At 47.9% G+C, this 21852-nt stretch overlaps 2 protein-coding genes across 2 annotated transcripts; one reads left to right on the top strand and one right to left on the bottom strand.

The window, feature by feature from the left end:
- Positions 1-248: 248 nt before the first annotated feature.
- PARP16 (poly(ADP-ribose) polymerase family member 16) lies at positions 249-5611 on the top strand. The gene is made up of 6 exons (XM_084213602.1): positions 249-521; positions 1410-1547; positions 2355-2561; positions 3636-3807; positions 4155-4296; positions 4918-5611. The coding sequence occupies exons 1-6, from the start codon at positions 330-332 to the stop codon at positions 5060-5062; spliced, it is 996 nt and encodes a 331-aa protein (XP_084069728.1). The 5' UTR covers positions 249-329; the 3' UTR covers positions 5063-5611.
- Positions 5612-11016: 5405 nt separating this feature from the next.
- On the bottom strand, positions 11017-12683 carry LOC311158386 (gonadotropin-releasing hormone II receptor-like; the record flags this gene model as incomplete). Its single annotated transcript, XM_084213755.1, has 3 exons — positions 11017-11423; positions 11712-11913; positions 12177-12683. 3 exons carry the CDS (start codon positions 12681-12683, stop codon positions 11017-11019), a joined length of 1116 nt encoding a protein of 371 aa, XP_084069881.1.
- Positions 12684-21852: the final 9169 nt, after the last annotated feature.

Genomic DNA, 21852 nt, shown 5'->3' with positions numbered 1-21852 from the left:
CCCCCTGAACCCCGCTCCCGGCCTCTGCCTGAGGGGAAGATGCCGCTGTCCTCTGTAATCATCTCCGGTCTCTACCGGAGGCGAAGGCGCCATTCCCCCAGACCTCCGTCCCTTCTCCCCGTCCCCACGTAACGGGCGCAACCGCGGGGCGCCCCGGCTCCCGGCGGCGCAGGGACCGACAGCTCCGGAGCGGCGCGGGGCGGGCGGAGGCGGCTGCGGGGCGGAGCGGCGGGGCCACGCCGCAGCCCCGGCGGCGGAAGGGGCGACGCCGGCGGGGCGGGCGCTGCCGCCTTGTCGGAGCGGCCGGTGCTCGGCAGCCCCCGCCGGGCATGTCCGCGCCGGGCCCCGGCCCCGGCGAGGCGGCCCCGGGCGCCAGAGAGGCGGCGCGGCGGGACCCGCTGGCCGCTGACCTGCGGTGCAGCCTGTTCGCCGCCGCGCTGCAGAGCTACAAGCGCGACTCGGCGCTGAGGCCCTTCCCGGGCCGCTACGCCAGCGGCGACACCAAGGACTTCGAGGGGCTGGTGAGTGCCGGGGGCCGGCCCGGGGCAGCTGCCCGCGGCGCCAGGGCGCCTCCCCCGATGGGGAGCGTGGGCTGCCCGCAGAGGTGAGGGCAGTGGCGCCGCAGGGTCACGGATAAAGCAGGATGAAGGGTTTATACAGTCAAGAAATCCAGGTTTGAAAGAGTATTTGGGATTCTGACCGATAAACCCACACTGGGAAACGCCCAGATCCGGTGTGGACAGCGCGTGAAGTAACAAGCGATAGGTAACAGGTAGTGAGCCAACAGGACGAGAGGAAGCAGCCTCAGGCTGTTTGAGATTGAATATTCTGGAACATTTCTACCCTGAAAGGGTGGTTAGACATTAGCACAGGCTGCCCAGGGAAGTGGTGGAATCACTATCCCTGGAGGTGTTCAGAAAACATGTAGATGTTGGGGTCATGGTTTAGTGGTGGGCTTGGCAAAGTTAGGCTAAGGGTTGGACTCAATAATCTCAGATGTATTTTCCAGCCTTAATCTTTCTAATATGCTGTGAAGTTTTATGAGAGCTTGCCAATGTTGAATTCAAATTCATATTGAAGGATTTGCATGTTACATGGCCTGAACACCCCATGTCAGGTCCACTGCACATACTGCCCTGTGACAGCTTGTTTTCTCTCAGGAACGTGTCTGATTGTTCCTGTACAAACCCTACAGATGCTGTTGGTAAATATCACTGTTTGTAATTTGTCTGCTATTTGCGTTCAGAGCAATTGACAAACTTCCCCACAAACTGGAAACAAGTGTTTATTTCTCCGAACAGAACCTGTTTTGCAGTTTGTTGGGGTGAAATATTGTTTTGTTTTCACTAGAGGTCTCTGTTTAATCGCAGTGGCACTAAGGAGCTTGTACTAAATGGCTCTGTTGTTAGCTTGCAGATACCAAGGCTCTACCAAGCCTGAAAGAGCTTCTGGAGTCTGTTCCAAATACAGATAAAAGGACCTGGGAGCTGTTTAGTTGGATTCTATCGTCTAAAGTCTTCATGATACAAAGTACTAAGAAACAGGAAGTAAGTTTTGAATTCTGAAAATCTTAATTAGAATTTGAGAATTAATAGAATTAATTAGAATTTTTGATGCAAACTTGTACTTCAGAGAATATTTCCTCCTCCCAGCAGTAAGTTGGTTATTGTGAGAGCTTGACAGCTGAACATAAATCCATTCTTCTCTGTATATAGAGACGGATGTTTTAAAGTAAATTTTCAGGAACACTGGTTGGAAGAAATAGTTACCAATGTCAGTAGTTGATGATGGACAGTGATTGTAGTTGGTTACTGCAGTTAACATGCCACATGCATGGTTTAGTCTGAGAGAGTCCAATTCAGGTGTCATGGAACTGGGTCCTGCTTGTCACTGAGAAAGACAACTCTTGTCGTCTGTCCCAAAAAGTGAAAAGTTCAGAGCCACTCAGGCACTTTTGTAACAGGGATCAAAATAGTTGTAGAGATTAGCAGCAAGCTGAAAACAGCTTCTGTTTTCATGGTTTTTTTCTCTTGCAAGATCAGCTGATGAATATATTGTTTCAGTAGCCAAAATAGAATTGTGATAGTCCTTGCATCATAAATTAATTCATAATTACAGTTCAGGTTTGGTTTGGTTTTTTTTCTGGAGAGAAGATTTAGGATTTAACTTCAACAGCAAGAAACTGGCAGGATTTTTTCTGTGCACTTACTCCTTCTGAATTGTGACAGTGTTGATTTCTAACTCAAAAAAGCATAATCAGAACACATTAAGCAGTATGAAAGGACGGGAAGCAGAATTTCCAGTGAGTAATTTAACCACATAAACCAACACTGATATCCCTTCCCATTTTTAAGTACGAGAAGATCCAGGAACTCACAGGGATGTCTGGGGCTGCAGTTCCTGCTCCAGACTATCTCTTTGAGATTGTGTACTGTGATCAAATGAACACCAAGTTTTCTGAGACCAAGGGAGAGCGGGACCTGATCTACGCCTTCCACGGGAGCCGCCTGGAGAACTTCCATTCCATCCTGCACCACGGCCTGCACTGCCACTTGAACAGGGTGAGGCTCCTGCCATTGACACCATCTTCCCTTGCTCACTTCCAGCTGGGGACACGTTTTAAAAATAGGCCCAGATTCCTTTTGGGGTATGAAATGTGCTGATGCTCTTGTGCTGCTGTGTTCATTTCAGTGTAGGCCTTTGCAGATGGCTGTGTTGGATTTTCTGGTGCAGCCTGAGGGTAAAAACTGGAAGTGCCATGAAACCCTTTTCACCAGTGTGACAAATTATGACTGTCCTTTGCTTCTTTATAAGGAAGTGTAATTCCTCTGAAAACCCTGGCCTGTCTGACAGCCTGCAGCTGGGAAATGCCTGTCTGCAGAGATGGAGGATAGTGGAGATTTTCTGCCTGGCCTTGTGTTTAGATCAGCAAAGTTTCAGGTGCTACTTGCCAGTGGAGCCTTCTTAAAATGGTCTGGTTTAGGGAGACATCCCACAGGATTTGCACCTCTTCTGATTTCAGTGGAAGGGAAGTTGAGATTCCTGGCTTTTTGTGTCAGCTGTGAAGCAGCTTTGACACAGCACCTGCTTGACATTCCAGTCAACCTGGACTGTGTTTTTTCCCCACATTCTCAATGAGTAATGGTTTACTGGGTACAATGGACTTACTGGAGTAATAATTTTAGCCAGTGTGGCAAATTGAAAAGATCTTTCCTCTTTTCTAGTAAAGCATGGATTTAAATGAAGTAAAGCCTAGCCTTGTTTGGGGAGTTTGGATTACTTGAATGATGACAGTCTCAATAAATCGATGAAATGCCTTTTAACAGTGGTGCAGTCATGTTGATGTAAAATACTTTTGCTGGCAAACTAACTCCAAATCCGGGAAAGCATGAATCTGTCCACACCAAGTGCTCTGCCAAGCAGCTAATTTGAGGGATGGGAGAGGGCAGCAGCCCCACCCCAAGGAAGTTGTGCCAGGACAAAAACAGTGCATGGACCCGGCCCAGCATGGGTCAGAAAGGCCTTTCGTAATTTACCTTCAGGAGCAGAACTACCAGTCTGAAAGGAAAGAACACTTGTATGCTATTTGAGGTTTGCAGCACATGATTTTAGGGTAGATTTCTGCTCTGTTTCAGACATCCCTGTTTGGTGAAGGCACCTATCTGACCAGTGACCTGAGCCTGGCTCTGCTGTACAGCCCTCACGGTCTCGGCTGGCAGCGAAGTGCACTGGGCTCTGTCCTCAGCTGTGTGGCTGTCTGTGAGATCATTGACCACCCAGATGTAAAGTGTCAGGTGAAAAAGAAAGGTGAGTCTAGCACAGTAGTAACTGTGTAGTAGTTACACCTGTCCTTCATGTTGTTTTTTTTTCCCTGTTAATATCAGTGGCTCCTTGAGCACTGGATGGGAGACTTACCTCCTTGTCACCCTGGTCTGGGCCATAATGTCATCCATACCAAGGATGACTAGGAGTGGTATAGCCTCAAGCAAACTTCTCACTCTATTCTTGGAAGCTGAGGGATTCAGGGGAATACCAAGACTAGATTTTTGGTTATCTCATTCCCATTCTTGTGGGGGGTGTGTATGGGGGTGTTGGTTGTTTACTTTTTTACGGTTACTTGAAGTTCTGCATTTTGTTTTCTTTTCCCAATTCAGATTCAGAAGAAATAGACAGAAAAAGAGCAAGAGTGAAAAACAGCGAAGGGGGAGACGTACCACAGAAATACTTTGTTGTCACAAACAACCAGCTTTTACGAGTTAAATACTTACTAGTATATTCACAGAAGCAGCATAGGAGGTAAGAGTTCAGCTGTCTAGAGGGATGAGCTGCTACAACAGCCAGATAAACACATCTCATTGTTAAAAAACAACAGAAAACAACCAAGAAAGATATACTGCACTGCCAGAATTTGTTTGTAGCCTGTTTCCTATGGAAATAAGTATTACACCATTGTGTTGCCTCTGTCATGCTCTTTGGTATTCCCAGGCTCAGCTAAATTTGCTTTTTTCACCAGACCTGTAAGCACTTAGAGTCTTTGAGAGGTATAATTATCTGTTTGTGGCAGGAAACCAAGAATGGATGTCTGGTGAGTGCATCTCTTGCAACTGCCTCAGTTTTAACTCTGCCCTTATCTATCCTAAGTGGCAGCGTTCACTCAGCTACTCAACACATGTCTGTAGGCCAGGCAGCTACAGCTCCAGACCACAGGGAAAGGTGTGAACGTGGGGAGAAAAGACAGGATTGTGCATGGAGACTTAAGGAAAAGGGATGTGTTGAAAATCAGGCTTCGTTAGTTACAGGGATTGTGGAACAACTTTCTGTTTTTATAGGATTTGCTTAAAATAACGAAGCCTGAAATATTTTTTGCCAAGATATTTGTGCTTCTCTGACAAAATCCGCGCCATTTTCCTCTTTCAGGACATCTCATGAATCTTCCTGGTTCTACACCCACCGTTTTGCTGTAATGATGATGCTGTACCTGCTGTTGCTGATAGTGATAGGGGCCAGCAACTCACCAACCTTCATCTACTACTGGCACAGAATGTTTGACTCGGAGAGATGAGCCACCTGAGATGATAAACTGTTAATGTCACCACGTGCCTTAACAATAGCTGATCTGCAGTGCACTGCCTCTATTCCAGAGCTCTGGAAATAAAGGTGCCCAGTTCTGTCACCAATATATTAATCCTCATGGCATCTCTGCATTTATTTCTGTGTTCCTGGGATTCATGAGGATGCCTAGTACAGCTGAAAAGGATCACTGTGCTGCAGCTTAGCATGAGCCAATCATTAAGGGTCCATGGAAGAAAGGTTATTCAAGATTAATGAAAACTAAGCATGGAAACACTCAGGTGTAACTTATTTTCTGTCAAGCTGAAATATGTTTGCACAAGTTGGAAAGGAGGATTTTTCTGGATGTCAGGCAAAGCAGCCTGTTTGGGAGTCTTATCAGTATGTTTTCAGAAACTGAACCTAGTGATGTTTGGCATGTATCAATGCAGATGGAATTACTTTTAAAATTTTAAAACTAACTTTGGCCAGGAATTTTTATATTCAAGCATAATGATTGTAAGGAAAAAAACCAACAAGAAATAAAACAACCGCCAAATGGAAGAACTTAAATGGTTTCTAGTATGTTTTTTTTCCCTCTGTAGAACATTGTTGTATTTTAATCCCAGCTGGCGGCTAAGTACAAATCCAAAACATAGTTACTGCATTGCTATGAGGAAAATTCATTGTATCCTCGACAAAACCAGCACAAACATCTACAAGGCTAGATCAGCCATGATCTATCTTATCCTAGCTTACTGTGCAGATTAGACAAACTTAGGGTTTTCAGCATCAATACTGAATAATGATTGTTCTTACCAAACTGGGGATTTGTTAGACATGTACAAGTTAGTAATGCAACATGCACAGGGCAATGCTCTCTCCTCTCTCCTTCCTGTCAAGTCATTTGTGTTTGCAAAGCAACCTACAACTGCCTGAAACAGAAAAAGGAGCAAGGCACTGTCCTCTGATTAGTGACTGGGCATGGGGTAACCCCATGAAGACCCAGGGATTCTAGGCAAAGAAAAGTCAGATAGGTGCCACAGTTCAGTCTCTCAGCACAGCCTTTAGTAGATTTGATAAATGCAGATTTTCATTGCACAGTGAACCCTAACCACAAAAAAACCCCAACTCATCACATATTTCCAGCAAATGAGTCTGTGATTACTAGCTTACTCATTAATATTTCAAAGAAAATCTCTTATATTTCTGATGTTGTTCTGGTACCTAATTGCCAGAAATAATGTCCTGGTAATCAGGTTTTTTAATTCAAAGCAGAGAACAAGTTCATTTACAGCAACCCCTCTTCTTGGTGACTGGAGCTAGATGCATTTATCCCAGTTAATTTTGCTGCCAGAACAAATTTATTTATTCACCATACAGCTTGCAAAACAAGAACATTATAATCCAATTCCCCATTGCCTTTTACAGCCCGTTAATAATGCTCACTGTCAAAGGACACTGCAGCCTCTCAGCCCAAGAAGTGTCTGTGCTAATTATAGCAGAGATTTGCAATTAAAATATACATAAATAATTTATTGTGCAACAGGTTCAACTACTTTATAGTTTACTCCTTGATATTTCAGTGCAGAAACTTGGGGTTTGGGATGTGCACAGGGGTTGTGGGAATATTTGCCTATTTTTGTCTTCCTCAGCATGTTATATTAAATGTTGTGCCATGTAAATATACAAGTTTAGGGGGAGATAATGTGCCAGCCAGAAAACTTGGAGGTATTTGATGCCGTCTAAAGGGTACTGGTTTGTAAAAGCCTGGTTTGTTTGAAAAAACCCACCTTTTGGAACAGACGGGCTGTTGGGGCCCTTTGGAGAAGTAGGAGGTTGAGCAGCAGTTGTGGGATGGCTGTCTGCTGCACTGCAGAGAAAGGCACAAAACTGGGAGCTCCTGAGCCAGATGAAAAGAACACAGCAGGGATTTAAAGCTCTTTTCTTAGGGCTTCTTTGCATAGGAAAGTTTCTGAGACTAAGCTGAAATAATAATAGTTTCAGGCTATGTCTCCAGAAAGAAAGCATTGTGGGGTCTCATGGCAGACATGCACGGTCCAGCTCTGCAATGAAATCAGCAGGTATCTAAGGGGAAAAAAAAAAAAAAAAACAAACAGCTTTTTCTGCTTTGATCAGTTTGAACAGACCCCAAAAAAATGAGGTGGTTTCAGGTGGGGGCTGAGTCCTGATGGATATGTCTGGAGTATCCCTTGGAGAGCTTGTAGCCTCATTCCTCATGCTGAGGCCTGCAGGGATTCTGGGCACAGCATCATCATTGCTTCAGCTCCACAGCTGTGGAGCGAGGCAACAGCAATGGGAAAATATTTTAAATACATTTCAGGTGCTCAGATCCTACCTAGCAGCCTGGCAAAATACTTAATATCCAACTCCCACGCTTGTTTTCGGAGCTCCCTGCTGATTTCAGCATGTGTTTCCCAACGTGGTGAGGGGCAGTCAGCTGGATTAATGTGGGTATTGTGCTGAGTAACTAACAGTATTATGAATTAACCCAAGGTTTGTGTTAGCCTCTTAAGCCACTTGCGTGGCTCTTTGAACATGCACAGTGCTATAAAAACACTAACAGGGAATGAATCAGAATTTCCTCTTGAACAAAGGGCCGCTGTGTTTGAAACGGGCGGCCCAGGGTGAGGTCGAGGAGTTGTAAAATACAGAGCTACCTGCTCTTATTAATATGTTCATTACATTACTGTGGTGAATATTAAGGAATTGTTACCAAATCAGACAAATCTGATCCTGGTTGGGACTGCAAGAAGTGTGGTAACTGGTGTTTCCTTGGTGGGAATGAGCAGGTTTTGACGAGGCAGGAGAATTTTCCTCCAACAAGCATAAATAGATAATAAATATAAAAAGTTTTTTTCTCTCTATTTTATATATATTTATATACAGAGATCTCAGGAGCCAGCTGAGGAGAAGGGCAGGTGCTGTTGGAGACAAAGGGTTTGAGACAATGTGGGGAGAGAGAAGGAAGCACCACAGAAAGCAGGATCACCCCTGGGTTGGGGGGGGAAAGCGAGACCTGGGGATTCATGCTCCTAATAAGTGATGCAAAAATCTTGTGCTTTCTAAAGTGTGAGCAAATACAAGAAAAGCAGAATCAGAAATGCAGGAATATACAAACTAGGTCTGGGCTTTGTTCCACCTCTGGCAGGATGCAGACTGATCCCAGCTTCCCCAAGGGAGGTGCTACCCACCTGCTTGCTCCCCCTTCCTGCATGCAGTAGACACATGGCTTAGCAGCACACGTTTCCAGTGACATTTTCCTTCTCTCATAAACGCTGTCACTTTGAGCACCCTGCCCACACTCCAGACTCCACAAGATGTCACTTTGAACATCAGCAACAGGAGGGAAGGTATGAAAGAGATGGGCAAAAGGAGCAGCACGGGCGTGCCTGCAAGAATCCTAAGGAATACGCCATGCTTCCCCTAAGGACTAAGGTATATATGCTTGCCAGAATTCCCATTTTCCTACTCTTCATAGAGATGTTTTCCAATCTAAATTATTGTAAGATCAGAGTCCTCGTAAAGCAAAACCCACTTTTGCCTTTTCACTGTACCCATGGGGTGTAAAATCCTTCCTACAAGGAAAAAAAAAGTATTTCTTGCTCCTCAGAGAAGACCTCTGAGCTCTCCTGTTGCTGGGCAAGAGGAGACATGTGTATGAGCAATGTTCTCTCCCACTCAGCAAAAAGTGGATGAAGACAATTTTCAGTAGATTAAAGACATTTTCCTACTTATTCAAGGCTTGCCAGAAAACCAATGCACCTTCAGGGTCTGTCTCCCATCAGCAGTATAAACAAACAGACCAAAGGAGTGTCTGATGAGTAAATTAGCTTCCCCTACTGCAGGCCATTCCCATCACCTTACAAGAAGCCCTTTTTTGCCAGTCTGGCATCAGGCACCCCCCGCTCTGTTAACATTGGGTAATTAACTTTGAGCAGAACGAGGCCAGGAAAGCCAAACTGTGATTATGCATCTCATTGGAGTTTGGATCCTTCCTAAATGGCTCATGCTTTTCCCCACCAGTTGGTCTGAGCTCCTGCAGTTCTAATTGATTTTTTTTTCTCTCCTTGGGCTACATGTTTAGCATAAATAATAATTAGTACCAGAAGGGCAAGGGCTGGATACCCATGTGCAGCTCAGCATCACTGTGAGCACTGTGGCTTCCTGTGTCCTCATTGCCCAGCCTCAGCCAGCCTGCAAGGACTGATTGCCACCCCTCTAATTTCAATAATTTGTTAGCTGGTGAACTGGGAGAGTAATGCAGATCCTTTCTGGCTGATGGGGAGCCAACACCTCTTGGAAACAGGGTTCAGAAAAAGCCCCCTCAGTGCCCAAAGCAGATTTGTTTTCTAGAGGGAAAGACATCTCCCAGCTCCCTACACACGCAACCACAGCAAGACAAGCAAGACAAGGGTTGTTTTTAAGACAAAGCTCTTTCATCCTGATAAAGTCCAGATGCTCACTCAAAGCTGCAGTGGCCACAAAAATAGCCAAGAAACTGCCTCCTGCCAAGTCCAGAGCTCCTGAGCCATCCAAAGGTTTAACTAAACTAAGAAAACAACAACCCACCTGGCTTAAAACTGAATTTCTCTTCAAAAGCAAACCCCACATTTAATAACAATCATCAGAGAATGAAAAAAAGAAATAACCCACTATTTCTAATTACCACTATTTCTAATTTCCCATTATAACTAATTAAAGGACAACACATTTGAATAAACTCATCTCTTCAACCCACACCCAGAGAAGAGACTTCTGCCTTCACAGGCAACTTTTGGCACAATGGTAGAAAGCAAACAACCCATGTTACTCTCCGCAGCTCAGCTGATCCCTCCAGAAGCCCTCCTTACCTCCATCTGGCACTGAAGGTGCTGTGGAGCCCTACCAGCCGCATCCCATCCCTTCCATCTTTGGGACACCCTGAACAACACCTGTGGGGTGGCTGCACCTGCTCTGCTGGGACAAAGCTGAGGGGCTGGTGTTGCTTAGGGCAAAGCAAATGTGTCTGGCATATGGCCTGCAACCTGCCAGCTTGTGCTCTGGGACATAGGGACAGAAAGGTCTAGGGGGGCTGGGCAGTGTCATGTCTGGTTCATGTCTCATTACCCGAAATACTCTCTTTCTTGCTTTGCCCTGTGTCCCACAGAGCTGTTGTGTAATGATGTGTGTCTGTCTGTCTGTACCATCCCCTTCACACCAGAAAACAGTAGCAGGGACTGTTTTCCCTTCTGGCTCTCTTCAAAAGTGAGAAGAAACCTCACCCCACCCCACTGTAGTTCTTTGTACCACTCTTGCCTGAGTCCCTCCACCCCCACAGCACTCCCTCTCTGCCCACCATGCCTGGGGCATGAATGCCCCTGCATTAGTCAATCTCCAGATATTTAGATCTTTCCCAGGGCTTGTCACACAGCCATGGGAGAACCAGGCAGGTTCTGAGTCAGGAGATCGGAATTTTCTAGAGAGCTTTTCCTACAATGGGTGGAGAAAAAGAAGTAAAAGCCTGTGATCACACCTTTGCAGGCTCAGGGTGGCACCATCCATGCAGCTCTACAGCTGGGTGTAGGTGCAAAGGGCACTTGAAGACCAGTCACTCCAGAGACATGACCCTGGGACACAGAGGAGATGGTAAATTTCCTCCCAGACGTTGATGCTGGAAGTGTGGAAAAGCTTGATCCCAGAATCAGGGCTGAAGCATGTGTCAGGTACAAAAAGGATGTCTTTCTAGTTGTCACAGCGCTGCCAGAGTACAGCAGAATGACCAGAAATACCCCCAGATTTTTCACCCTGAGTACAGGGAGGAGACACATTCTCAGTTTCTGGCCAGAAACCCTCACCCACCAAAGGTGAGTAGGGAACCTCATCATGACAGTCTCCAAAATAGTCCTACAGGACAAAACAGTCCCAAAGCTGTGCTTGCCATCCCCTTGTGGGTACATCTCTTCATCAGACCGTGCTGACAGTTGTCCCATTGGAGCCCCCTGATGCCAACCCACCATTTGCAGCACCATCCTTGGCATTCTTCTCTGAGGCTGAGATGGGTTTGTGTTTCTTTTGCCTGGTGATGGCTGTTTCAATGCCCCTGAGACACAACTGCACGTCCTCCCGAAAGGAAGGGGTGTACAGTCCATAAATGATAGGGTCAGTGCAGGTGTGCAGCAGGCCAAAGAGGAAGAAGCTGTGGTTGACATACTCCGGCATCTTCTGGATCATGGCTGGCTGGAACCAGTACCACAAGCCCAGGAGATAGTAAGGGGTCCAGCAGATGATGAATGTGGCAACAATCACTATGGTCATCTTGAGAGTCTTCATGCGCGCCTTGGAGATGTGGTCATTTTGATTTCTTGTCAAACCTGCCAAGGAGAGTCAAAAAGATAGCTGAAGATAGGGGAAAACCAAGAGAAACCAACCATAACCATCCATGACTGCTTCTGCCAGAGAGGGAAGACCATCTCATAATCTGGTCCATGTCCCACAGGAAGCAGAAGACAGCAATGACTGGGGTCAATAAGTTTGTGCAAAACCTTTTAGTTGGTTTGTGCAAAACTTCTTAGTTTTCAATGGATGTTGTGACACACCCAACAATTCCAGGATGGAGAAGTTCAGTCACAGAGGACATTAAAGGGCTGGGATCTACTTACCTTTATTGACCTTTAGCTGCTTACTGATCTCCCAAAGGATTCGGATGTAGCAAACAATCATGACACTCAGGGGGGTGATGTAGAGGGTGGTGAAGGTGAACATGTTGTAGACAGTTTCCTCCCAGTGTGCTCGGAAGCTCCCATGAGTAACACACTGGGTGAAATTCCTTCCTGGGATTGTGTTCAGGTGGAAGAGGAAAAGCTGAAATAGAGAACCAAATAATAACTCAGAGAAGATTTGGAATAGAGCACCCATCCTGGAGATGCTGCTGGCTGTGCATGGAGAGCACTTCCCTGCTGGTGTTGGATGGGGAAACAGGCTCTGGCACCGAACTCATGCCTTATTCTGGTGCCTGTGGAATACATGGATAGGGATGGACTGGTTGGGGATGTTGGGATGGAGAAGCCCTTTTCCAAAACCACCCCAGCCTAGGCAAACTCCATGGGGAGGACATTGAACTTTACCTGGGGCAAAGCCAGGAGCACGCTGCCAGCCCAGGCTGCACGGAGCAGCATCCCGTTGCGGCGGTGAGCACGGGAGAAGGGATGGAGAATGGCTGCATGCCGGTCCAGGCTGATGACCACCAGTACCAGGGCAGCAGCATACATAGCAAAGAGCTTGAGGAAGTTGAGGATCTTGCAGGAGATGTCCCCTCCGTACCACTGCACTGTCACGTTCCATGCTGCATCCAGGGGCATCACCATCACTGTCACCAGCAGGTCAGCCAGCGCCAGGCTGAGGATCAGCGGCTGCACATGGGATTTCCTCCTCTTCCTCAGCAGGCTGCCCAGCACCGCTGCATTGCTGCCCGCGGCCAGCAGGAAGAAGATGGCTGTGATGATCACACGGACCTTGGCTGCTTGGGTGAACCGGGGCTCCACCCAGTACTGGGGGTAGGCAGAGGCTGAGACATTGGTGTCCTCCTGTGTGGTGGGGCAGTGGGGAGATGTAGGGAGCTGCTCCTCATTCATCCCCTGCTGAAACGCAAGCAGCAAAGTGAATCCCATCTTGGGGGCTGTGCAGTGCTGCAGCTTTGACAAAAGTGGGGAGATGGTTGCATCTGCGCTGGCGGTACCAGCAGCAGCCTGTCCCATTCTGTCTTGTCCCATCCTGTCCCTGTCTGTCCCCTCTGTGTTGCCCATTTTGCAAAGTCACTGTGTCCCCCCACCACAGTGACCCAGCCTGGCCACCCTCTCTGGCTCACCCCTGCTGTAGCTAGAGTGACTGCTCACACAGACATATATTTTTAGCTCTTTGCAAGGTGGCTGAGCAGCTGGGAAAGCAGGAGTGGTGGCCAGGACCATGGAACCAGTCACTGTCTGCCAGCATCCTGCTGGGAATAGGTCATACCAGAGCTGGCTGAGCCTGTGTTGGGGCAGCTGTGCTCGGTTCAAGGACTCGTCCTTCCAAAGGGGTTTTGTAAGCAGGGCTCAGTTTTTTAGAAACCCCACAGCCCTTCCCATTAGTGTCTTAAACCTTAATGATCTACCTCCATTTCAAGCACCGGATCTGGGGTCATGGGCAGGAGCAGCTGGGGATGACCAGGCAGGAGAAGGGGCATCCAAAATTGTCCAGAGTCTTACAGTGGCTCCCAGGAGAGAATCACAGTGTCATTTAGGAGGCTGGACCTTCCCAGGACACAAACAGCACCAGCACAACACCTCTGTCCCTTTCCCTTCTGGAGGCAAAGCAGGAAGAGGAGGGAAAGGTAGAACCCTCCCTAAAACGGGGGTAGATGGGGAGTGCTGAGCAGTGTGGTTGTCCTCCACGCTTGATTTCATTGCCCTTTTTACCTGAGTAGAGCTCACGTTTTAAGGACACAAGCTTTCAGCTTCTGTGGTCACAAGCTGTTTACAGTCCCAGCTGCAGGTACAGCACATCTCCTACTCTTTTAAGCACCTTCCTGTTTGCTGATTCCAAAATAAAGCATTCCTTACCTTTGTACAAACAACAGGAACAGCAGAGATCAAATCTGTCTCCCCAGTTCTGCAACAACACCTTGCAGCAATGAGCCCTTCTCCAGCCCCACCATCCGCACCCCAAGCCCCCTTCCCCTTGCTTCCTTCACCCCTCTCTCCCCAAAGACCAACTAAACAAACAAGCAGCAAAAAGAAAGAACAGCTAAAAAGTACCAAGTTGCTTCTCTGGAAGAAACGAGAAATCCGTGTGCAGGTCAGGATTTATCCCAGCTGATGGGAACATACCTGGCATACGCATGCCCTGATGCTGAGAGAAGATGCTCTGTGTCTTTCCCACGGGTCCCCCACCGCTGCGGTGCTGAGTCAGGATGCTCCAACGTTTCCTTGCATCAGATCCCTGCAACAAACCTTGAAGCATAAAATTTCCCCTTGCCAGCAGGCAAGCCAGGAGCGACGCTGCTGTTAGCACAGGCATATGCAGGCATCTGGAGATGGGAATGCTGCTGCAAACACACCCTGCACCTGCAAACCAGGAAAGGGGCACACCAAGGTGGGCACTGATGGGGAGCCTGGCTCAGGCAGCCACCATCAGCCCTGCCCTTGTTAGCTTAATGAGCTGCCCACTTAATGAGCAGGCAGCGGGGATGATGACAAAGCTGCTGTAATGCAAGAAACAGCCAAATTTCAGAACATTGTGGAGAAATGTGGCTCTATCAGGGCTAAGTGCCAACACTCCCTGTACTGGTTTGCTATAAATACAGGAAAATGAGTTAATTATCCTGGGAGTTAGTGATGAACGTCCCGTTGCTCAGACAACCGAGAGACTCGCAGACACGCGCACACATGCACCTCAGAGATGCTCCTGGACCACACGGGTCCATGGAAGCATCACAGGTACATGCTTGGACTGGAAATACTGCAAGGAGGGAATGAATAAGGGGAAATGTGGTTCATTTTGCCATTTTAATGAATACACTTTTTTCCCTGCAGTCTATCAGATCCTATCTTGTTCTTTCTGTATTTCTTGCAGCATAACACAGCGAGAGGGAAGCACCTTGGGAGGGACAAAGAGCTCAAAAGAGCTTAAAAAATATGAAGTGCAATGCGAGGACAGGGAGGAAAACTGAGGACATCCTGCTCTTCTGGCCAGCAAAGTTGCTGTGGGGGTGAAAGAGGGACAGCCCCAAGCCCTGCTGGGACCAGCACTGGCAAACACACCCCCAGGGGCTTTACTGGGACTTTAATTACATGCAGATAGACTTTCACATTTTCCAGGCTATTAAATTAAAGAGTACGTGGTATACAGGTCCCTGCAGATCCCGGGCTGGCAGTGGTGGCTCTGCATTGTTCCCCAAGAGGAGGAGATTCCCTTTCTGGAATAGGTTTTCCATTATTAAAACTACTCCCACTTATTTCAGGAGGAAACGCCTGAGCTCTGAGGGTGGTTGCACCATCTCTGAGGCTGCTGTGCTGGCAGGAGTGCTCCTGGGCACAAGCAGAAAAGATATTTTCCCCTTTTCCAGTTTGACTCTTAAACCTTTGTGGGTTTTGGAAGGACCAGCTCCTGAGACCCAGGAGATGCTGCAGGCACTGGACCATGTTTGCCCTGGAATCCCCTAAACTCTCCATCACTTCTGCATGGAGCTGCCAAAAGGGATCAGGATGGAAACTCTGCTCAGAGTCACAGAGAGCAACTCCTACATCTGAAGTGCTTTCCATACAGGGGGAAAGAGGAAAGCAGACCCTACTGGCACTCCCAGAGAGCACCAGCCAGCCCTGCCACATGGGATGGGACTGTCCCCATCACCTCCTTACCTGACAGGGGCATCACCCACCAGTGCCTTGGAAACAAGCCTGGCCCTTGGGGGCAAATAGCACAAAACCCACATAGAAGTTGGGTAGAAGCCTGTTTGTTCCAGCAGCCACCTCCTCCTGACATTAGGTTCCTGCTTAAAGCTGAGATTAATTAGGCCCCACATACTCATCCTTATTTTCCCTTTCATTTAGCCCTTTGCACCTGCACAAAAGCAATTAAGTAGCAAGTCAGGAATGTATTCCCTGTTTGTCCTTCATCCTGGCTGATGGCCTTCTTGTCTAGAAATGTCTTCTCCATCTCTGGCTGTATGATGCAAGAGGGGGACAGGATTTTTCTTGGGAATTGTAAGCTTTGCTCATGCCACAACAAAGCCTTTAGTCCCTGTTTGGAGAGGATTTTTTTAGCATACCATCACACAGAAATGTCCTGGGCATGCATTAGCAGTAAGTCGTATTTTAAGGGTGGGGTCCCTTATTGAAATGACTACTTTTCTCCAGCATTTGCACAGTAATCCCCTTGTGTTTTCTCTATTTTTTTCTTTTGCTCATCTCCTCAAAGGTCAGTTTGGATGTTGTCTGCATGGCAGCCTTCAGCCGAATCTCTGAACACTGGTTTAACGATCAGAGGGTTTTGGTGTCCAGGATTAGGAAACAGTGCTGGCAGGCAGGGCTTGTTTCCATACATCCCAGCTTGGCTCTTCCCGAAATCTCCTCCTCTTGGGATGCTGCCCCAGTACATCCCCAGAGCTGCAGTCCAGTGCTGGGTCGTGAGGGGACAGAGCTTCCCCCAACATCTCTAAATAGGACTGATCTCCCCAAATCCACATGGACCATCCTGGGATGCTGGAAAAAACAGAAATCAGGAACCACACTGAGTAATACAGCCCCAGTGACAATTTCTACACAAGCAAACCGCGAATAAAAATGCAAGTGTTGTGTTTTTCCATTGGGCACCCTGTATATACTGGGATCTATCTCATCAGGGGAGAGCAGTGTGGGATATAATTTCCATTAACCTATAGCAAACACAGGGCAGGGCCCTCCTTCTGTTTATTCTGATAAATCACTGTTGGGGCTTGGCTTCCCAAAGAGAAAAATTTGTATTTTCCTCTCTGAGAGAAACTCCAGCTGCTGGTTGTTGTGGGGGGTGAGGATGGAAGATTCTTCTGCTGGACTCATCACCCACACCCTCCCCCCAGGCAGGTGCTTCTGCCAGGCTGGGTGCCCGAAAACTTCCCTTTATTCAGAAAAACCTCATGATTTCAAAGTGTTTTTAATGCTGATTCTTTTCCCCCCCCCCTGCAATTCTCCTTCTCCTCCAAACCTTGAATTGTCTTAGGAGCAGCTCATCCAAGGAAATTTTTGTCTCATACTGGACTCGAAACAGAAAGTCTAGTCAGGGACATCTGACATGCAATGTTTTTGTGAGTAAATACCAGCGTCCATGAAGTCATTTCCCGGGGTTAGAAATGAGCTCACCTCTGGAACAGCTCCTCTTCTTACCCAAAGTTCACAAGTCAATCGATTGGGAAGCTCTCAGTTTTCAGCCTTTTCATTAAATAACAGCATCATAAAAATTATCATGGTGCCACTGTGCTGAAAGTTACAAACAGGTCTGAAACAGGGCATCACCCAAAATTCCCCAAAATCTCTGCAGCAAAAGACAGAGACACAAAGCCCAATGATCACCAGGGATAAACCAGCACCTCATTCTGCCTGCTCAGCCAGCCCTGGCTGCTCTGTTGAACCTGCCAAGGAGGGATGGTAATTGCTGCCCCTCCTGGGAATAATCTGGGTCACCCCATCCCCCTCCTAAAAACCTGTGTTTAAAGTAAAGGGAGGGATCTGTCCTGCCTTCTGGGCTCAATTACTTAGTACACTGTGCCTTTAGACCATTTCTTGGTGAGACAATGCTCTGTTTCTAATTCAGCTTTGTGTATCAAAATCTCACTGATAAAAATTCTTAGGGGTTTCACACCATGGGACAGGGGTACCAGGAAAAACGTGCTCAAACCTGCTGCAATTCCCACCTTTTAATACCCCAGGCTGGTGCTCCTGATGCTGCTGAGCTCAGATGTCCAGAGTATCATTCCCAGTGATTCCCCAAATTCACATCTTTCCACGCAGAGCAGCAGCTCTGAGGGTCTTTCCTCCGTCTTTCACCAGGACATGTCAACCCAAGTAACGTCCTCCTCCTCATCTCTAAACCTGAAAAGAAAGGGGATGGAATTTATCATCCCAGACCAAATCCTGAGGTCAAGCCTCAAGAAACATGGTGAGATCTGGTGCTGAGCCCTTTCTGCTCACCACCAAGCGATAAAACCTGCTGTTGTGTGTGCATCACTGCTCCACTCAGCTGAGGTTCCCCACAGCAACTTTGCTTTCCTGCCCAGGCTGGAATTTATTTGGGGGGGGGATTATTTGGGAACTTTCACCTGGTAGCCCAGTCCCCAGTAAAGCAAGAAAATCACGCACAGGCTCAGTGGAGGGGCCATGGATCCCCTTCAGCTTCAGCACACTGACCCAGTCAGGGCTCTCACTGCCCTAATGGGATATTTTTTTTGAGCTGGAAGAAATTATGAAATGCCAATGTTTTCGTTGTGACTAACCATGGAAGTGAACAATTTTGCCCTTGTTTTTGGACAGGGTTTAGTTGCTCTTCTTGCCTTTGCCTTCTGTGCCCTCTTTTATCCTCTGCTTTTTTATTCCCTGTGTGACCTGTCCATAGCGTTGCTCCAAATATCCTTCTCCCTCCAAGCTCTCAAATAGGATTGTGTGTCCCAAGGCCATATTTTGGTGCTCCCTTTGGATGCTCCTTCCCAAATATTGGCCAAATTCAAGGGCTGCTCCCCTTTGTTGCACTGGGGGAGAGGTGAGATGTGGGGAAAGCTGACATCCCTGTGGGACCCTTGGGAGTTACACAGGGCTTGCCGGAGCAAGAAGCAGGGAACACCTCCCCTGACTGCACTTTCCCATGAGCTCCATATCTCCAAGCAGTTTTTAAAGATACTCCTGGATGAACTTTATGCAGGCATATGATCCTTCTCTATGCTTTTAGGAAAGGATCAGTTTCTGGGTGGGGAGAGATATCATCAATGCTGAATTTGATGAGCCAGAGGGATATAATTCATGCTCCCCAACTCTGCTTTTACCCTCCCTCAAGAAATCTGCTCTGAGCCAAGCTATGGGGCTGCAGGATGTCAGTGACTATCCCTTAGGATGAGCATCAGTGCTGACATCTCCCCCCATCCAGATTTGGCTTCCCAGGGAGGTGTTTCTGGGAACCAGCATTCAAGTTGCTCCTGCTGTTTCTCTGCAGAAGTGCTCATCTCCCACGCTGCCTTTGCAATCTGCCCCCTGCAATTTTTGTTTCAGATGGGACAAGGTGTTCACACCAGGAGCTGCCAGGCCTTCCTCTAGCAGCTCTTGGCCCCACCAAACCCTCTGGTGTGCTCCCGGCAAACACACATTTACCCTCCAGCGAAAGTTGATCTGGCCACGTATTCCAGGGGGAATCCCAGCAGCGCTGGAATTAGCTCGGCAGAGACCGGCTTTTCCAAGCATGTCCTTGGCATAGTGCATGAGGTCATGAGATATTTCACATCTCCGGTCGCCCCCATGACCACAGGCACTCCAGGAAGGGGAGGCATTTCCATGCTCTCTTTTGCCAGTGGGGATGCTGGCAAACCCTTTCGGAGATGAAACCTGGGGGTGGATCAACCCCAATTACCCCAGCCCAGGCACGGCTCCACATTGCTCAGTGCAGAAATTAACCTGACAGAAATTCCCACATGGTTCAACGAGGAGTGCCCACTACCCTCATGGCTCCATCCCTTTCTGTCCATTCCACGTAGAGGCTCGTCCAAACGCTAAAAAACACTTTTTAACTCAAAGCTTCATTTTCACTGCCATCACTGTTGCCTCTGGTCTGACTTAAACAGCCTACACCTCTCCAATGTGCTGCCAGTGCAATCCCTGCAAAATAGGATAAAGACAAACTGGAAGAAGCAAGCCTGCCCCTGCACACTGAGGGATCAGGCAGGATTTTGCTGGTTTTTAGGAAAAACTGGCTGATGCTTTGCTGGTATAAATCACTGCAAACCTGCCCAGTTCATCTTGGTTTATAGCAAGAATATGGAAGAAAAGGCACAAATGAGACCAGGGATCGCCATCCCATGCGTGGGAGGCTGCTCCCCACACCAGCATGGGTGCACAACCTGGAGTGCATCCCAGCCCAAAGCCAATACCCATAAACAGGAGCAATAAATCAAGGATTTCTTCAGGAGCAATTAGGTACCCAAATCAACATGGACTTTGACACAGGATGGTCTTTGTCCATCCAACCCTGTCCAGAGCTAAAGCAAACAGCCGGTGGACTGTGGGTTGGAGCTCTGCTCCTGCCCTTCCTTTGCAGTGTAAATGTCCCCATTGAGGTGCTGTCCTGGCTTGGACCTGGCCACATTCCCATCACGCCTGTTCCCATCCTGCGACCACTTTTACATCATTGATCAGAGGTTGTGCAATAGCTCAGGCCCTGCCACATCTGTGGGCAGGATGTTCCCCACACCATGGTGCTGCCCTGCAAGTGTCCCTGAGCAGCTAATGCTCCAGGGAGAGGCTGGGATATCTATTATTCATGGAGGGCTTGAAAATAATGCCCTTCTCCATCTCAAAGAGAGTTTCTAAATGAGTCAGTATTCTTATCTTAATTTCCCCAGCTCACACACTTAATTAAAAAGGGATTCACTATTGAGGCACTAGTGGTGCTCTCACAGCACCATGGTTTCTGCCTCTCCAAGCTCTGATGGGAAGGAGAGACAGCAGATACGGCCATGGCACCTAGGAAGGAAATACCAGTGGGACCCTTCTGCAGTCCAGGACATCCCAGTGACCAGTGAATCCCTCCCCAGGGTACTTGGGTCTATATGTGTGCAGCAGGGTGGAAGGTGACAGTCCCTGGGCAGTCCATTAGCAAATATGCCCTGCAAAAGCACTAGCAAAAGCCCTTTTCCTTTACAGATGGAATCATGGAACAAGAGGGCACCCTCTTTTACATGTCAGCAGTCAGTTGTGTTGTTGTGTTGTGCTGCTGCCAGCAGACATTTGGGGACTTACCCCATGGAACAGACCCCACAATCAGCACAGACACTTACTGTCTCCTCACTCCTGGCTCTTTCACCACTGCAGAAAAAGCCTTCCTGAGCTCCAGAGCTAAAATCAGTCCTTCCCTGGATCCTGGCTCTCCTGGTGTCCCCACTGTGTGCTGCCTTTTGTATCTGTTCCATAAATGATGTTTATGGAGCTGAGCACTACTGAGCCCCAGTAGAAGCTTTAGCTCCCAAGCAAATCCTTCCAGAGGGGAAAAAGGTCCACTCACTCCTTTTCTCCCAGCCATAGCCTGTAAATCCTCATCCACACAATGAAAACAAATTCCAGTAATTCATTTTTTTGGCTCTTTTCCAAAGATTTTAGGCAGCTGGAGAGCAATTTTGTGCTGATGAAGCGGTGGAGGAGGGCTTAAGTGAAACAATATTGTGGTGGCTGCGAGGTTTGCTGGTGTTTCAGAGCTCAGAGGGAACCTTAGGGACCTGCCACATCTCCAAGTTCTCCTACAAGCCATGGAAATCGCCACTCCGGCTCCTGGGATAGCAAAACAGGATTTAAAAAACAACATTAGCCACCCCTGGAGCATGGCTGGAGAAGTGCCGGGAGCCAAGTGCTTAATGAAATCCCAGCTCCCAACTCTCCCTTCTAAACCACGCAAACTTCCCCAAAGTGTTTGGGATGGAACAAAGTCATCAATCAGTTATTTTAACTCCCATCTCCGTAAACAGAAGCAAGCCCAGAAACATGCAGCAGGGGAAAATAACCGTCAGCTCCCTTTGGCGGAGTGGAGAGGGCGCAGGGAGGGAGGACAAGGGCAGCCGGCAGGGAATTAGGCATGGCCTAATTCCCAAAAGTGGATTTATGGGCCCCACAGAGCATTTTGCAGACCCCACAGCCCATAAATTTCACATGCAGCCCTAAGAGCAGCCCCTCCAACCCTGCGATCCTCCAGGCATGGTACAGTTGGCTTTTGGAGATAGCCACTCTGCCCATGCTGTACTAGAAATGGTGGGAGGCATGAAGAACCAGGATGAGCATTACTAGCCAGGTTTCCCCTGGATTTATTAGATGAACACAAGAAAAGCTATGGATACAACCACAAAGGAGTGTGGGGAGGGAGATGCTGCTGGCACCATCTGCTGTCACACTCCTCTGACACTGCCCCAGCCTCAGCTCAGCATGGCAGCCTCATTAAGCATGGCAGCATTCACATAAAGACCTTATGGCTTTGACATTACACATCAGTGACGAAACCATGGAAAAACACCATGAGATTTGGGTAGGCTCCCCAGCATTAATC

This window comes from Fringilla coelebs (assembly GCF_963513975.1).
Source record: "Fringilla coelebs genome assembly, chromosome: 12".
Lineage (NCBI taxonomy): Eukaryota > Metazoa > Chordata > Aves > Passeriformes > Fringillidae > Fringilla > Fringilla coelebs.
The sequence above is the reverse complement of the archived record's forward strand: the minus strand, read 5'-3'. Positions and strand labels throughout refer to the sequence as shown.